The 18,218-nt window shown below is 46.3% G+C and overlaps 1 protein-coding gene across 3 annotated transcripts in view; it reads right to left on the bottom strand.

Annotated features, from left to right (window-relative positions):
• PTPRT (protein tyrosine phosphatase receptor type T) overlaps positions 1-18,218 on the bottom strand; it is a 1,117,000-nt gene that overhangs the window by 790,378 nt on the left and 308,404 nt on the right. For all 3 annotated transcript variants that reach the window (XM_070051826.2, XM_051846098.3, XM_051846094.3), the window contains exon 2: positions 13,322-13,447. In XM_070051826.2, coding sequence (XP_069907927.2) covers positions 13,322-13,447 — 126 coding nt within the window. The remainder of the gene's footprint in view (positions 1-13,321; positions 13,448-18,218) is intronic.

Genomic DNA, 18,218 nt, shown 5'->3' with positions numbered 1-18,218 from the left:
TGTCCATTAAGGATTTCTGTAGTTCAAGGATTTGCTTTTGAAAACTTCTAAATGTTCTTATCATAAATTTTTTGAAATCCGTATCTTGCATTTCTTCTATCTCATCATCTTCATACTCTTGGCTTGGGGTGTTTTGCTTATTTGGAGGCATCATAGTGTCATCGTTGATCTTGCTCCCTCTATTTCTGTGTTTGTTACTCGGCATAGTTAATTCTTCTTGCGTCACTGTGCGTTTTTTTTTTCTTTTTTTTTTTTTATTTATACTGTGTCCGTGTTAAGTGGACTGCCTGCTGTTGGAGGAGCCTTGGAGGCTTGAGATGGGTGCGGCCTGAGAGCTCTGCCTGGTTCTTCCAGGTTAAGGGTGTGCAAAGGTGACACCCTCAGGTTATGCGTGGTAAATCTCTCTCTTTTTATTTATTTATTTATTTTATTTATTCAGGGGGTAAGTAACACCGCAGGGCATGGCTGTGCAGAATTGATGGTATTTAGCTTCCAGTCTTTGGCTCCTCTGGACTCCCACTGGGTTGCCTAGGCTACTGAATTGTAGTGACTCAGTTCCTTAGCTCTCCTCCATTGATATGTAAATCCAGAGAGCAGGCCTGCTCTTTGTCTCTTGGGAATTCTAGCCTTGCAGCCTTGTAACCTTTGCAAGGTTAGGGGGAAGAGAAACCCCGAAGCTTTTTTTTTCCTTCTTTCCGGTAGTGAGTTTGCTGCACTTTCCGGCCCCCCTCTAGATTCTGACCCCCGTTTCCCCACCAATGTCTCGGGTTATTGAGCTCACCTCCCCTTCCAGCGCCGATGTGTGGACTCGGAGCCCTGAGCGTCCCAAGTCTCCCCGCTGTTGTCTGTGTGGCATGCACTCCCCTTGGAGCACTGGGGCTTCTGCGGCTCGGTCCCGCGACTTGGCTTCCGTGCGGTGGGTGACCTTGTTCTCCCAGTAGGTCCTCCGATTCACGATTCCCGTGCAATTTTTTCCTGGTTCTTTTTTCTGCGGCTACCGTAACTCCCCTTTTATTAAACTAAATTTTCCAGGACTATCGGTGCGCGCCCTCACTATTCCGCCATCTTGGCTCCGCCCCTCAATTTTCCTACTCCTGTTTTTCTTTCTTTAGAGATCCTATCCTTAAAGATGTGGAGTGATGTTTCATTGTGAATTTAATCTGCACTTTTCTAATCATTAACGTTGAAAATATTTTCACACAAGTGCATATCTTCTTGGGAGAAATGTCTACATAAGTCCTTTGTCGGTTTTAAATCAAGTCGTTTGGTTTCTTACTGTTTACTTATGTCGCTCCCCCTCTTCGTGGAGGAACGACACAGGACCCTGCGCTGTTCTTTTGTCTGCTCGGCCCTCCCCGGGTTTGCTGCTGGTTCTTCCCGGGTTGGCTACCGACCCTTCCACCTCCGTGGAAGGGCGGTTCCCCCTAGCCACTTTCCCCACTTCCGCAGGAGAGTGGCACACCGCCGGCCGGCTCTCTCGGGGGCTGCTCAGATGTTCCTCAGGTGTTCCCATCAGATGTTCCTGGTGCATGTTGTCTCTCCTCCTTTATAGTCCTCTTCCACCAATCCCAACTCTGCTACCCACACGCCGAGTACGCTGCTCTCCTCCAATCAGGAGCAGGTCCTGCTGTTTATTGGTTGAACTGGAGGCAGCTGTGTAGAAGCTGTTTCTCCCTTCTCAGCGCCATATTGTGGAAGAGCAGATGCATAGAATAAGTCTTAATTCCAGTAACTCAGTCTAGTCCGAGTTGCTCCCAGTTGCTCCCCACAACTTATAAGGAATTCTTTGTATGATCTTGATATTAACCACTTATCAGATTTGGGGTTTGCAAATATCTTCTCCCACACACAGGTTATCTTTGCACCTGTTGTTTCCTGAGACACATTTGTTTTCAGTTTCGTGTCTGTGTCTATTCTCTGCTCCTATTCCCTGTCGTTTTGGCGTCATGTCCAAGAAACCCTTGCTAAGCCAAATGTCATGGAGGTTTTCCCTGATATTTTCCTCTAGGTGTTTTATGGTTTTAGGTATGTCTTTAGTCAATTTTGGGTCAATTTTTATGTATGATGCAAAGGTCCAATTTTATTGTTCTGAATGTGGAACCTAATTTACACAATACCATATGGAGAAGAAACTATCCATTTCCCATTGTGTGGCCTTGGCATCCTTGTCAAAGATCAGTTCCCTAAGACACGAGGGTCCCAAAGGTTTTATAAGTATCTATTAACCTAGATTAAACCCCTTCCTGACTGAAATACCTAGGGCACTTTCCGTTTTCTTACCTAAATCCCATTATGCTGATGCGTTTTTTGCAGCTATGGCTTTAGAATACTCATAGAAGCTTTAAATCTTATTTTAATCTTGGAAAATCTCAGGATTCATAAAGGGAAAAATATAATCTTGTTTGTGCATAGCTTTTACAAGTTGTACCACTGATGACAAATAATGCTTTGAATCCCGACAAAGTGCATCTTGGGTTTCTTAATGAGGAACCCACATTTAGGAAGGAAAGCAATTCTCAAGGGCATTCGCAGATTTAAGCAAAGTTTTAAAAAACAGTTGCCACCCGAATAGGAAATGTGATTGGGCAAGCACAGAGCACTGGTGGGAGAAGCGGGGAAACAGGAAGACTTTAGAATACAAGGTAATTTCTGTCTATGACCAAATGCTTACTGACTGGTGGCTGAGGGGAAAAAGTTCTGCTGCTGTGTGCAATGGTCACAGCAGCTCTGTGGGGTTGACTCGGATCCGAGTAAGTGACTTCATCTCAACTGGAAGATTCATCCTGCCAGGCAAGGCGGAGCTCCCAGGGACAGACCACCCTCCAGGGCCATCTATATGCACATGAAGACCAAGTCCCCCGCCATGGAATCAAAAGCAGCTGCAAGATCTGACAGACTGGGGTGGGGTTGGATGGTGGCTAGGACCTGAGGATTTTTCACTGTTTATAAATGTATCAGTTAATTTCTCAATTTATTCATTATTCAATAATTACCAATCAAAGAATGTTAGAATCACAAGAGACTGACACTTGGCTTCCCATATGATGGTAAGTAAGACCCGGGGAGAGAAGGTGCACTGTCCAAGGTGACACAGCAACTTTATGCAGAGCAAAAAAATACCCATTTCACAGAAAAAACAGCTCAAAATCTCAGGTAAGTGACAGGCTCCTGTCTCAGGGTGGGCGCCCAAGTTCACTTCTCTAGTCCCCTGACAGTAAATCAGGCTAAAGGAGAGACTTGTTGGTGTAGACAGTGGCTACCATCTGTCTCACTGTGGTCTTGCAGCCCACGTAGACATAGGAGACTTAGATAGAGATGGAGATGATGGAGATGATGGAGATGGAGGTGGAGATAATGGAGATGAGGGAGATGGAGATGACGGAGATGAAGATGATGGAGATGAGGGAGATGGAGATGATGGAGATGACGGGGATGGAGATGACGGAGATGGAGATGACAGAGATGACGGGGATGGAGATGACGGAGATGGAGATGACGGAGATGGAGATGATGGAGATGGAGATGATGGAGATGGAGATGATGGAGACGGAGGTGGAGATGATGGAGATGATGGAGATGATGGAGATGATGGAGATCGAGATGGAGATGATGAAGATGGAGATGATGGAGATGACGGAGATGGAGATGACAGAGATGACGGGGATGGAGATGATGGAGATGGAGATGATGGAGATGGAGATGATGGAGATGGAGATGGAGATGATGAAGATGGAGATGATGGAGATGACAGAGATGGAGATGACGGAGGTGGAGATGACGGAGATGGAGATGATGAAGATGGAGATGATGGAGATGATGGAGATCGAGATGGAGATGATGGAGATGATGGAGATGGAGATGATGAAGATGATGAAGATGGAGATGGAGATGATGGAGATGACGGAGATGGAGATGATGGAGATGGAGATGACGGAGATGATGGAGATGGAGATGATGGAGATGGAGATGGAGACGGAGATGATGGAGATGGAGATGATGGAGATGATGGAGGTGGAGGTGGAGATGATGGAGATTATGTAGATGGAGATGGAGATGATGGAGATGGAGATGACAGAGATGGAGATGGAAATGGAGGGAGATGGGGGGAGGGGGAGAGAGAGAGAGAGAGAGAGAGAGAGAGAGAAACCTCAAGGGGACTGAGGAATACACCAGCCTACTCCTCAGCAGGGAAACTGAGGTTCAAAGGGTCAGTTCAGCCCAGCAGGACAGGGGCAGGAGTCCTGTGTCCACAGGGGACCCTGGTGTGAGCCACTGAACTGGGCAGCTTTGGCGCATATGCTGTCTGCCACGTATTACGTCTGTGACCAAAGGTCAGCTGTCCTGCCTCCTGTGCCTCAGGTTTCCCAGCTAAAATGGGGATCACAATGATGTCTACAGTACACAGGGCTGCCGTGCACCAGAGAAAAGACATTGAAAGTACATAGTAAGTGCTTCCAAAATGTTGGTCCTTTATATAATCCAAGAGAGCCATTCCTGTTGGTAGGAGTACAACTGATGAAAAAACACCTGATAATCTAGAATGGTACTAAACAACAGAAATATCAGCCACATATGTCACTTTAAATTTCCTAAAATAGGTTCAGGTAGTCTTAATAACTTACTTAATCTAACCCAAGATATCTAAAATATAATTATTTCAGTATGTAATCAACATAGAATTACTAATGAGAGGTTTTATATCCCTTTTTATAGTGTCTTTGCTGCCCGGGGTGTATTTCACATTTGCAGGACTGGACACATTGTAAGCACTTCAGCAGCCCCCAGATTGGACACTGCAGGTCTCGCACATCCCCAAGATTACAATGGATTGCTGGGCTCCCTTTTTATGGAGATGCATAAGCGCTTTTTTTTTTTCAGTGAGTTAGAAACAAGAAACCACCACATTTATACTGAATAATTTTCTTTCCAAACCACATTAATATGACTCACATCATTATAGTATTCAAAGCATCAAGAAAACCTGTCTCCTCATTAAACAAAAGGCAACCATGCTTCGAAAAAACAAAGTCCTCCCTTGGAGGAGCACTGCCCCTGGGGAAGCAGAACAAGACCAAAAGCCCACGGAAACTTCCCCGGCACAGGGCTAGCACCTCGTGGCCGTGACTGTGATGAGTCCCACAGCATCATCCATCCAGGATGTCCCAGGAGCTGCTGAAGAGGAAGCCACAGGAGAGTGAGGACTCATGAGGGAAGCCATTATTCGTTGTCCCGTTAACCACATCCGTGATGCACGGCTACATCCGTGATCCCTCCTTTTACGAGAAACTTCCCTGAACAACACGCTCGCAGGCTCAGGGTATCTGCACTTAGGTAGACGATGAGGGACTTCACGCAAGCCACTGATAAGATCAAGTCTCACTGATTCAGAGTACAACACTCTTCCCATTTTTCCCACCAAAGGTGCTCAAACAATTTCAATATAGAAAATTGTAGGCATGCAGAAGAATGAATTAGTCAAATGTCTACTTATGGCCCTATCATATGATATCATTATACTTACATATTTAAAATCACCTACTTCGTAAAATAACATAGAAACTCAAAAAAGGTCTGACTGCTTGGATTCAAATCTAATCTTCCCCTCTTAGTCTGTGATTAACCTTCTGCACCTGTTTCCTCATCAGTAAAAAAGGGGTAATAACAGTATCCAGTTCACTGTTGAAGTATTAGATCAGTTAAGAACATGGCATTGTGACACAGTGGGTTAAGCCATTGTCTCAGATGCCAGCACCCCATATCTGGCTGCTCTTATTCCTATCCAGCTTCCTGCTAATGAGCGTGGGAATGCAGCAGAAGACAGGCTCTTACTACTGATGGCTGAACAGGACAGAGTTCAGGCTCCTAACTTGTGCCAGCCCTGGATGTTGCAACCTTTTAGGGAGCGAACCAGTGGATGGAAGATATCTCTCTCTTTATCTACCTATCTCTCTCTCTCTCTCTCTCTTTTTTTGGGGGGAGGGGGCAGGCAGAGTGGACAGTGAGAGAGAGAGAGAGAGACAGAGAGAAAGGTCTTCCTTTGCCGTTGGTTCACCCTCCAATGGCCGCCGTGGCCGGCATGCTGCGGCCGGCGCACCGCGCTGATCCAAAGGCAGGAGCCAGGTGCTTCTCCTGGTCTCCCATGCGGGTGCAGGGCCCAAGCACTTGGGCCATCCTCCACTGCACTCCCGGGCCACAGCAGAGAGCTGGTCTGGAAGAGGAGCAACCAGGACAGAATCCAGCGCCCCGACCGGGACTAGAACCCCGTGTGCCGGCACCGCAAGTGGAGGATTAGCCTAGTGAGCCGTGGCGCCAGCCTTCTCTCTCTTTCTCTCTTCCTCCTCTCTGTCTCTGTGTCTTTCAAATAAACAAAATCACCTGTGTTTGAAAGAACAAGTAAATTTCTTGCAGCACTGTCCATTAGATGATATTTATGTATTAGGTTACAAGAATAGCAATTTATTGCCCATTGCCATAAATTACAGAACCCTTTTATTCATACTTTTCATAGGCACCACTGACATCAGTGTCTGCCACCACACAGAGCTGAATGACAGCAGTCGACATCACCTTGATGTCTCATGACACCATTTTGAATATTTTTTGCATGTGGGTATAATTGTATTATGTAACCCCAAACAGAACATCAGGCGAGCATGCAAGTGGATCCTAAAACAGACATCTTCTCTGTCTTGTCTAACAGATGCACATTCCAATCTCCACGAAGTTTCTGTTTCTTTTCAAAGCCATTATTAATGACACTTGTTTCTAACAACAATTATCTTTTCAGCACTCATCATTGTTTGGCGATAGCCTGCAGAATAATTACTAAGTCTGTGGCCAATGGCCTTGTCTTTTTCTCCCAATTCTATGATCCCTATAGACATCCCAAATCAGCAGTGATTGGGGTCATTGCAAGCTAATGTGGCTTCTCTGATCAATTTCATAGCCGAGTACATGAGAAACCACCCCATCAAGCCAGATGCCTTCCAAGAATTTTTCCAAGAGTTGGTAGGAGACAAAGATCTTGCCTGTTATTTGGACAGAGGGGGAGATGTTGTGGCTTTTCTCTCCTCTTTTCCCATGCCATCTCATGGGTGCTATTGGATCACCACTCTGCGTCCATCCCAGAGAATGTGGCCCTGGAGTGTGGACAGTGGTATGTGGAGAGACGGCTGGCACGACATCAGGACCTAAGACTGTTGATCACTTGTCTTCTCAGGCACTGCAGAGCTGCACAGAGCAGACTGGACCCAGAGCTCCAACGAGCAAATCCTGACCCCTCGAGGCTAATGCCAACTGAGGCCAATCAGTGATCTGTGCCTGAGCTTTCCATTTGCAAGAGGCAGGTAACAGTCTGCTTATCAAAGGACAGCTGCTAGGCTCAAGGAAGCTAATGCACTTAAATGTCAGGAAAAGCCCTGGCAAATATTAACCACATCATAAATATCATTTCTCTATTATTATCTCTGCTATTACCACACGAATGAAGGGACTTCACACAGGTCTAGGAAGATGGAATTAAAAGAAACTTTATTTTGGCACAAAGTAATCTGAAATCCATGCACAATATTTTTTTCTTTAATGTGCACTTTTTATGAACTTTTTGAAGATCCCTTGTATGGATGGATTTCAAAATTTTTTACATGAAAATAAATTTATCTTTCAATTCTACTTTCCTAGAACATTTTGAGGACCCTCTTATATATTCACTCATATTCATATTCTCTCTCTTTCAATACATATCAATCTGTTAATAACAATATTTGGGCAAGATGAGATGGAAGTAGAGAGAGTTAACTCATGCATACAAATACAGCATGTTTTAAGAATAAACACACACCATTTTATTATTAAAGAAGGCAGAATAATGTGTCAACCCAACAGCAGCTAAACAGGAACTTGAGAGCCAATAGGTTTAAACCAATCAATAGTAACATGAGGAATTGTAGGGACACTTCGAGGCCCACACTTTTGATCACTGTCCTGTAAACACTGCACAAAGGCATGGCAGGTCAGAGGGCCACATCACATCTTCCCAAGAGGCCTCTTACACATGTCCCAAGTAGCTCCAAACTGGTGAGAATGACAGGCCCACAGTCAGAGAAGAGGGAATCCTTAGTGTCTCCAGCTTTGTTCCAAAGATCTTGGGATCCACTCCAGAGCACAAGAACCCAACAAATCAGGCCCCAGGCCCATGTGGCCCATGCTGACCAGAGCCTCGCTGTACTGAGTAAGCATTTGAGACACAGAAACTACAGAGGTCCCAGGTGCCATGAAAATGCCCAAGAGAGCAGTGGCCTGTCCTGTATCCTTCATGAAATCACTCCTCTCTTAAAGCCCCAACACCCACAATCCTAACAACAATCCAGTCCATACATGGACCACTGCCTTGTCCCACCTCCCACACCTGACACACGAAGCAGCTTAGGCTCTGTGGGGAATCAGAAACCACCCTGCTGTGACAAACTCGAAAAGAGAAGTTCCGAGTACTTCAGGAAGACCTCCCAAGGAGGTGGCATCTGTGCTGAGATCTGACACAGCAGAAAGCAGTCAGGAGGTCTGCTCCAGCATGAGGGTCAGCAGGTGCAAAGACATGGTCATGGGACCCTCAAAGCTGGTTGTTTGAAACAGAGAGATGGCTATCTGTCCCCCAGAAAGGACTGCCCTGGAAGAGTACTGGGAAGCCCATCATGAGCAGGAAGCTGGAGAACCAGGCTTGAGCAATAAGCAGAGAGGAAAGCAGTCCTGGCGGACCAACAAGCAAGGTGCAGCTGGCTGCCTCCAGCCACGCCCAAAGCTGCCAGAAAGTGGTGAGTGCTGGGCACCTTCACCCTTCAGGGAGCTCCACATTCCATCCAGATCCACACAATGAGAGATTCCACAATGGGGAAGCTGGTTTGCAGCTCAGACTCCCAAAGGCTTTTCTCGTGCAGTTAAACAGAAAGGGAAAGAGAAGAAGAAAGGACAGAAGAGGATGCTGAGGCTGGAGACAGATGTGGGGGTCGTACCATGAGCAACCTCAATTCATAAGCAGAGCGATGCATTTAACAGTTATTGACAGCTATCTAGTCAGTCCTCAATCCATGTTCACAGATGCAAATAAAATGCATTCCTGCTGAACATCGTGCAGTGCAGCCCTGCATCCACTCAGCACTCGGGAGCCTGCACTGCTTTTGAAGCTGTCTACCTGATTGGCCAACACGTGCACCATTCTGGCCGATTCTATCTCAAACACAGTTTCCTGCTACAGCCCCGAAGGCCTCATCCAGTAGCTAAGCTAAGGGCTATGCTGGTGCACTCACCAGGTCTTAACCTGTGTTCAGGGCTTCAGAATGCACGAACCATTGCCCCAGTCATCAACTCATGGGAAAACTTCCAGGATGACCATCTTTGACATGTGGATGACTGAAAAGAACACAGGGCAACTGGCACGGAGTCCTGCTCTGTGTGCAGTCCACACTCACACAGGCCTCTTCCACTTCATTCTCACGCTGGTCCCTATGTTAGCGATGAGAAACCTGAGGTTGAGGGATTGAGCCCTCCGCATCGCTGAACCGTGGTGCAGGATTGGAATGAGCTGACATGTAAATATAATGACAAGAAAGACTTCAAAAACAAGGAAGAAGGTGAGGGGTCCCTCTGTAGGCAGATGAGGGGAGATGGCGGGAAGCAGTGTGCAAGCTGAGGCCTGAAGAACAAGCCAAAATGAAACAAGGAGAAAACAGTTCCAAAGAGGGACCAGCACGTGGCAAGGTCCTGAGGCAGGATTGAATCTGAAATGAATAAGAGCTGGAAAATGACCAGTGTGTCTGAAGCATGTTGAGAGAGGAGATAAAAGGCTCGCAGAAGATATGAGGTCATGCAAGTTCAGATTTTACCCTGCATGCCAGGCAAGGCTGCCAGAGGGGCGAAGTGACAAAATGACAAGGTCTGACTTAGACCAAGCCCAGTGCAGGGCTGGTTACAAGGAAGGGGATTGGCAAGAGGCCGTGGAACATGTGAATAAACAGACCCTCGCCAGGTCTGGCTTCGTGGAAGGAGAGGCAGCACTTGGCCTTTGCCCGTGACAGGACAGTTTTGCCTAATCTGAACTCATTTTCATGCCTTTCTGCCTAAGAAGCACAAAGAGCCATGGAAAGCCATGGGTGCATCATGACGGAATAATGTCAGTGATCATTATCAAACGGCTCTACTTAAAAAAGCTCAGAAGATTGTACTCGCATAATCCAGTAGTTACGAAATGACTCTGTGCCATAATGAGGGGCTGAGAAAATCCAGAAGCGAGAGTTGTGTTTGGGAAGAGAATGGGGCGTGGGGAAGGCAACAGTCTCATTGCATTTCCTGGGATGCTGAGTTGTGATTGGGAAAAGAATGGGGCGTGGGGGAGGCACAGTCTCAATCCGTTTCCTGGGATGCTGAGTTGTGTTTGGGAAGAGAATGGGGCATGGGGGAGGCAACAGTCTCATTCTGTTTCCTGGGATGCTGAGTTCCCCACCTGTGAGATGGGAAGGACAGGAGCAAGGACAAGAGCATGCCATCATACCCTGGTTTCCCTTACTTGAAAATAAGTGGCCATTTAGAAGCAGCAAGAAAGAGCTTTCACAATATGTATCATTCCCTTCTTGAGAAATGCTGGTAAAGAGCATTGGAATCCACCCGACAGAATGTGACTTAGTACATACCACGCACAGTGCACTGTGGTAGGTACTGCAGATGAAGTTGTAAACCAGATTGTCAGGGTCGGTCTTCACAAGGGACTCGTTATCTGAAGGGAAAAACATGCAACAAACACAGAGCAGGAGCTTGACGCCTGTTGTTGAGGAGAGGTGCAGGGTGCAATGGGAACCGTTACAGAGACAGCTGGCTCAGCCTGAGACAGGAAGAGGAAGCACAAGAGGGAGTGGTGAGAAAGGAGCCAGGGGGAGTGCAGAGCTCAGGCAGGAGAGAGGCAGCACATCCCCGCATCTAACAGAACTCAGCAGACGTGAGCATGGGGGACACAGGTTCAGGGAGCATCAGCCATCAGTGGCCTTGGAGGCCATAGCAGGACTTTGGTCTTTTTTTTTAAGATTTATTTATTTGAAAGTCAGAGTTACACAGAAGAGAGAAGGGGGGGGGGGGGGAGAGAGAGAGAGAGTCTTCCATTCACTGGTTCAGTCCCCAGTTGGTCACAATGAAGCTAGGAGCCAGGAGCTTCCTCCAGGTCTTTCCATGCAGGTGCAGGGGCCCAAGGACTTGGGCCATCTTCTACTGCTTTCCCAGGCCATAGCAGAGAGCTGGATTGGAAGTGGAGCAGCCAGGAATCGAACCAGCACCCATATGGGATGCTGGCACTGCAGATGGCGATTTTACCCGCTACACCACAGTTCCAGCCCCGAGGACTTTAGTTTTCTTTCTCAGAGCAACAGGAAGCCTTAGAAGGACTCATACACAGAATCTGGGGAGAGGCAAGGAAGCGAAGAGGTTGCGGGAACAGGCCTATATTCTAAAATAATCTGTTTTCTGAGTGGAGGATGGGCTAAGGTCCAGAGAGTAAGATCAACAGCAAGTTAGAGAGTACCACCCAGAGAGCACTAGTGATGGTCTGAACCAGGGCACTGGCAGTGGGAGGACTCGAGACGCTCTCAGGAGGTAGGAGGTGAAATGGCAGAATAAGGTGACGACCCCTGGGGCTCTGTGTAAGTGCCAGAGTGGATGACTTGGCCTATTCTGTGACAAGGCTCACTGTGAAATGCATCACCAAGAGTTCAGTTCTGGAGATGTTAAGTCTAGAGAAACTCTAAGATCCTGTAGGGTGTCCGGTGGGCTAAAGTTCAGCCAAAAAAGTACACACACACACACACGTGCACTCACATGCATATACACACTAGAAGATCTATAGTCACTCAGCTAACATCCAACACGGTCATTCAGGGCAGAGTAGATGTGTTCTGCTGAAACACGAGTGTCTTGGACTCTTGGACTCCATACAGGATGGGTGAGTCCATCATCTACACCAGGACACTTTTGAGAGTAAAGCCAGCATCATTAAAAGAGGTTAATGGACCAGCAGACATGGAAGCTGTCCCATGCCGCCTTACTGCAGGGCACATGGAGCTGTTCAAGGCCATCCTCATGGAAAGATCTGCTAGATTTTCAATGTTCAGTGCTGTACCACAGCACAACTTTGTTAAACCTAAGTCTTATATCAACGCTCAGGAGGACCTTACACAATGTATACCCTTGAAGTCTCTAGGACCATCCAGTGGACGCCCGTTTTGACACCAAAGTCAAAGTCAGCGAGAACACATCCTCACTTCTCTGACTCTTATTAGGGGCACCCTGAAAAACTCTTTCCCCAGAGAAAGCCATGAAGACAGCAGCAATGAGTTGTGTAGGCCTGAGGTCCATAAGAGATGTCTAGGCTGGAGGTACAAGGTTGGTATCACCAGCATATGGGTACCATAAACCATAGAGTTATTGAGGCCATCCATGGCAACAGTAGACAGTAAGCCTGAAGAACTCCAACACTTAATGTCCAATGGTCTGATAAAAGACTGAGAAAGAGCACTGGGAAGGGTTGGTAGAAACGTTAATGGTGAGTAGGGTAGAGGGAGCCCTTGGTCAGGCAGGACACATGGATGAGAACAGCCTCCCTTCTCCAACAACCAACAGTCTTTACACCTGCTCCAGGGGACACAATAACCCGAGATGTGATCTGATCTTTGACAGAGTTCCAGTCCTTCCTGGCCTGTATCGCCAAGTAGGCCTCTTCAAGATTCACCCTGCTCAAGCACACTCCACGCCACGTGTGTGCTCCTCCAAGCACCTCCTCTGGAAGACATCAGGTGTACCTCTCACAGCTCTGCCTTGCACAAGCATCTGTCGAGAATTTCTAATAGGACTTCAGTGAAGGCTAAGACTAAGGCTGCTATTCAGGACGTGAGGGTATTAACTTTATGAGTAATACCCAGATGTGGAAGTTTCCCTACATATAAATAACCTGTGTCCATGTGGACTGGAAGAAAATGAATGACCTCATTCTTCAGAAGCTCTTTCTTCCCTAAAATCCCACCACCATCAGATCAACCCCGCAAGCAAAACATCCAACTTGTAGTTAAAGCTTGGAATCACAAATATCAAAGAAATCCTTAAGGTCTATGAATCCAGGTGACTCGTGACTCCTACCACACCATGAAGTCTTGTCTGAATACTTCTGAGGATGGGGCGCTCACCAATCCAATTCATTCCCACACAGTTCCATCTGTAAGGAATTTCTTCCCCTGAGTCATACTGAAAGCTAAGCATCCCCATCACAGTCCCAAACATGATGGCCACATACCTGTGGGCACTGCTGGGTCCAGCATAGGCTTCTCCCACGTGTTAATCTGCTCCCAGGTGAACCCATTGGTCCCCAGGGCCACGCTATAACCACAGTTGCTGTAGTGCTCATCAAAGGAACAGCCGCCTGCAGACAAAAGAGATATGGGTAAATACATCCCGTGTCTCAGCTTTGCTTCGTTACCCCTGTCTCATTGGCTCTTCATTTACAGCTTTGAATTGTAAACTCTGGAGAAGATTCAACAACAACAACAGAAAAGAAGCAAGCAAATTGGATTTTTATATTTGCTTTGGCGCACTCAGGACAGGTGCCGGCGTCTGTAGGTCCCCCTATTTTAAAAACTTAATAAGGCTAGTTACATTGATTTCAATCTTCCTTCCTCGGAAAGTAAACAGCCGCATCCCCTTGCAAGTAGGAAGAATGAATGCCAGGGCACGCCTCCGTAATTGCTTCCAGCCACATGGAGGGACGCTGCGAGGCAGCAGAGAGAGCACCAGGCAAAAGCAGACCCACAAAGCTGTGTGGCATGGGGCCAGGTGCTCCACGCCTCTGTGCCTCAGTCTCCTCCCCTGTGCCTCAGAGGGAGACAGCCGCCTTCTGGAATCGCCGTGAGGATGAAGTGAAGTAACTATGAAAAGCCAAGTGTTCTCAATGTACACCTCCTTCCCTATAAAAGCAGTCTGGAAACCATTTTTCACAAATTTGTAAGGAATGAGAAAGTCATGCACCTGTTGACAGTGCTTAAAGCCCCTCCCTTTAATGCTCTGTCACCCATCATTCAATAGTAAGTCACGTCCATTTGATTTTTTTTAAAGAAATCCACTTTTAAATAATTTTTATTCATTTGATAAAGCAAAGAGAGAGACAGAGTTCCCCTTCCCTGGCTCACTCCCCCAAACTCCCATAAGAGCCCCTGAGTGGGGCCGAAACTGGGAACCAGGAACTCAATCTGAGTCTCCCGTACGGGTAGCAGGGACCCAACTACTTCCACTCTCACTTGTTGCCTCCCAGCGGGACATCAGCAGGAGGCTGGAACTTAGAACGGAGCCAGGCTGGAATGCAGGCACTCCGATACAGGCTGCAAGCATCGCAAGTGCCACTCGGCAGAACACTCACCCCCTTGTGTCCATTTGATTCGGACAAAGATCCACTGTGCACCTGCTATGGGCTCCAAGTCCCTTCAAGGTGACAGTGAGAGAGAGAATAAAAGCTCCAGTTAGGAACTGCTGATCTCTCCAGAGAAACAGCAATCCACTACATTCTGGATGGTCAAGGGGAAGAAAAGGCAGAGAATTGTAAGGGCTTTAAGGGATGGAACATCTCCAAGGGCAGAAAGCAGAGGGACAGCACTCAGGGATGCACAAAGGCAGGGGGCAGCACTGGGCCTGAGATCTACAGCAGCCCCCTGGCCAGGCTGCTAGGCCCTGGTTTCACGCTCCCCAGTCCATCTTTCCCACTGGCCTCTTCTTATCTCCTAGAAGCTCACAGACCTCATCGCGACTCTCCCACCTCCTTTAAACACCGCAAGTTCCTGGTCACACAGAGAACCATGTTTGCAAGAGACTGGATGTTTGCCTGGGGTGGGGTTTTAGTTGCCTCTTTTATTTTTAAAGAAACTATTTCAAATAATACAGCAAAGCATGAAGAAGAGTTGTGAGTACACACAGCTTTGATGATTTTCTTCATATTTGCTTCACAGATAAATATATACAGGAGATCATTAGGCAACGTGGGATTCATGACAATGATCATGAAGTGAGGACAGTAGGGGATATTATTATGCAGGGGAAATGATTCATTGAAGACAACAAGTATATATCCAATTGCCAATAATATAGCATGCACACATTTTTATGTGTGTATATATACGATATAAACTTCATTTATACGTGCATATACTTCCACATAGGAGAAAAGATACATGGAAGTTGTCTTTCTGTGTCTGGCTTGTTTCACTCAGCATAATGATCTCCAGTTCCACCCTTTTTTTTGTTTTTGTTTTGTAAAGGTCATTTGTAAAGGCTCATTCTGCTTTATGGCCGAGAAATATTCCATCACATGTACATATACCACATTTTCTTTACCCTGTCATCAGTTGATGGACATCTAGTTTGATTGCATATCTTCACTATGTGAATTGGGCTGTGATAACCATGGGAGTTCAGCTTTCCCTTTCACATGCTGGCTTCATTTGCTTTGGATATATTCCCAGCACTGGGAGAGCTGGGTCATGTGGTACATCTATTTTTAGTTTTTTGAGGAATGTCCATACTGTTTGCCATATTAATCTGCATTCCTACCAACAGAGAATTAGGTTTCCCTTTTCTCTGCATGCTTGCCAGCATTTATTACTTTCTGACTTTTGGAAAATAGCCATTCTAACTGGAATGAAATGATACCTCATTGTAGTTTTCTAATTTGCATTTCTATAATGGCTAGCAATACTGAGCATTTTTTCATGTGTCCATTGGTCACTTGTATTTCTTCTTTTGAAAAATGTCTATTCAACTATTTCCCATTTCTTAACCGGATTGTTTGCTTTGTTGGTGTTGGATTTCTTGACCTCCTTATATAATATGAATATTAACCCTTTATCAACTGCATAGTTTGCAAACATTTTCTGCCATTATGTCAATTGTCTCTTCACTCTAATTGTTTCCTTAGCCATACACCCATTTCTTAGTTTGATGTAGTCCTATTTGTGTACTTTTGTCTTTACTGCCTGTTCTTTTGGTGTCTTAACCAAAAATTCATTGTCCATGCCAATGTCTTAGAGTGTTTCTCCTACGTTTTCCTCTATGAGTTTGACAGTTTGCATGTTACATTTAGATCCTGGATTCATTTTAGGTTGATTTTTTTTATAGGGTGTAAAGTAGGGATCTTGCTTCTGCATTGGGGAAATTCAGTCTTGTCAACACCATTTACTGAAGAGTCTGCCCTTTCCCCTGGGAAGGTTTTTAGTACATCTGTCAAAGATAAGTTGGATTTAATTCTAGGGCTTCTACTGTTCCCCATTTTGTTCTCAAAAATTTATATTTAAATCCTAACCCCCAAGGTATTGGTACAAAGGGGTGAGGCTTAGGGCAGTGATTTGGACGTGGAATCCTCATGATTGGAGTTAATGTCATCAAAAAGACCCTTCCAGCACAGGAGGACACAAAGAAAATGCACTATCTACTTGTGCTAGAGGGTGAGCCCCCTCCCCCCATTGCAATGAACCTGTGATGCCTTGATCTTCGACTTCCCAGCCTCCAGAACTATGAGAGAGCCCTTCTGTTACAGCAGCCTAAGTGGACTCAGACAATGTCCAAACAGATTCTGCCCAATATACAGGAGCCATCCTGTGCTCCTGCCAGTGCCCACAGACCCTTGCAACGCTATACCAGCTCAGCTACAGCTGCAAAGGGACAAACCCTTCTCTGTACCCAGACCTGGATAATGGGAGTGGAGGTTCTACTGACAGATGTGGTGGAGAACATGATCAAAACACCACCAAGAAAGCCTGAGATGTCAAAGTTTTCTTCACGTTCCTTTTTTTGCTGTATTTGGAAACCCGGAAGAGCTGGCCCTCACCAAGTGCTATGGACTAAATGTCTATGCCCCACCCAAATTCCTATCCTGAAACCTAATCTCCAATGCCATGGCACTAGGAGGCGAGGCCAATAGGGTGCTTAGCTCATGGGGCTCCACTCTCAAGAATGGGATTAGCACCCTCTTGGAAGAGGCTCTAGGGAGCACGTTCATACTCTCTGGCATCTGAGGACACACAGAAGGCACCGCCTATGAGCAGTGGGTCCTCACCAGACTGCACCTGCAGGTGCCTTGATCTTGAACTTCTCAACCTTCAGGGCTGTAAGCAGTAAACTCCACTGTTGATGACTTTACTCCATCTAGGATATTTTGTTATAGCAGCCTGAAAGGACTCAGGGAGTATGGTTGGGCCTGCTACCTGAGGGTGGGACCAGCCAAATGTTTAAAAAATCAACAAAGCAAAACACAAAAAAGAAGTGAATATTACAGCAGTATTGCTGCAAACAGAGTTTTGTCAAACTTCATTTTACAGTTTTGTCAAACAAATTGTTAAGAATGATATACCATCATAATTTTAAACATCTGTGATTATTTTAAAATTTACAGTATATGAATTAAATGATATCTCTTTATTTGATTACTGTTTATAGCCCTCGCCTATATTCCTGCTGAACTATGATCATTTTACTTTTTAATTGTTCAACTCTTTTTTTAAATATTTATTTTATTTATTTGATAGACAGATATACAGAGAGAGGTAGAGACAGAGAGAGAAGTCTTCCATCTGCTGATTAATTACCCAGATGGCCACAATGGCCAGAGCTGCGCCGATCCGAAGCCAGGAACGAGGAGCTTCCTCCAGGCCCCCAAAGTGGGTGCTGGGACCCAAGGACTCGGGCCATCTTCCACTGCTTTCCCAGGCCACAGCAGAGAGCTGGATCAGAAGAGGAGCAGCCAGGATTTGAACTGACGCCCACACAGGATGCTGGCGCTTCAGGCCAGGGCTTTAACACGCTGCGCCAGAGCACCGGCCCCTCAACTCTTTATTTAGTGGATAATTAAGCCTTTGACTACAATGTAAATTAAAAATGTGTTATCTCTGGGACCAGTGTTGTGGTGCAGCAGGTTCAAGTCCCAGCTGCTCCACTTCCCATCTAGCTCTCTGCCCAATGCGTCTAAGAAAGCAGTGGAAGATGGCCTAAGAGCCTGGGCCCCTGCACCCACATGGGAAACCTGGATGAGGTTCCAGTCTCCTGGCTTTGGCCTGGCCCAGGCCATTGCCATCATTTGGGTAGTGAACCAGCTGACAGATCTCTCTGGATCTTTCTCTCCCTCCCTCACTCCCTTCCTCTGTATAAATCCACCT

This window comes from Oryctolagus cuniculus, chromosome 11 (assembly GCF_051225735.1).
Source record: "Oryctolagus cuniculus isolate XC-2025 breed Fujian yellow rabbit chromosome 11, ASM5122573v1, whole genome shotgun sequence".
In the NCBI taxonomy this organism is placed as follows: Eukaryota; Metazoa; Chordata; class Mammalia; order Lagomorpha; family Leporidae; genus Oryctolagus; species Oryctolagus cuniculus.
This window is presented reverse-complemented; position numbering and strand designations above follow the sequence as displayed.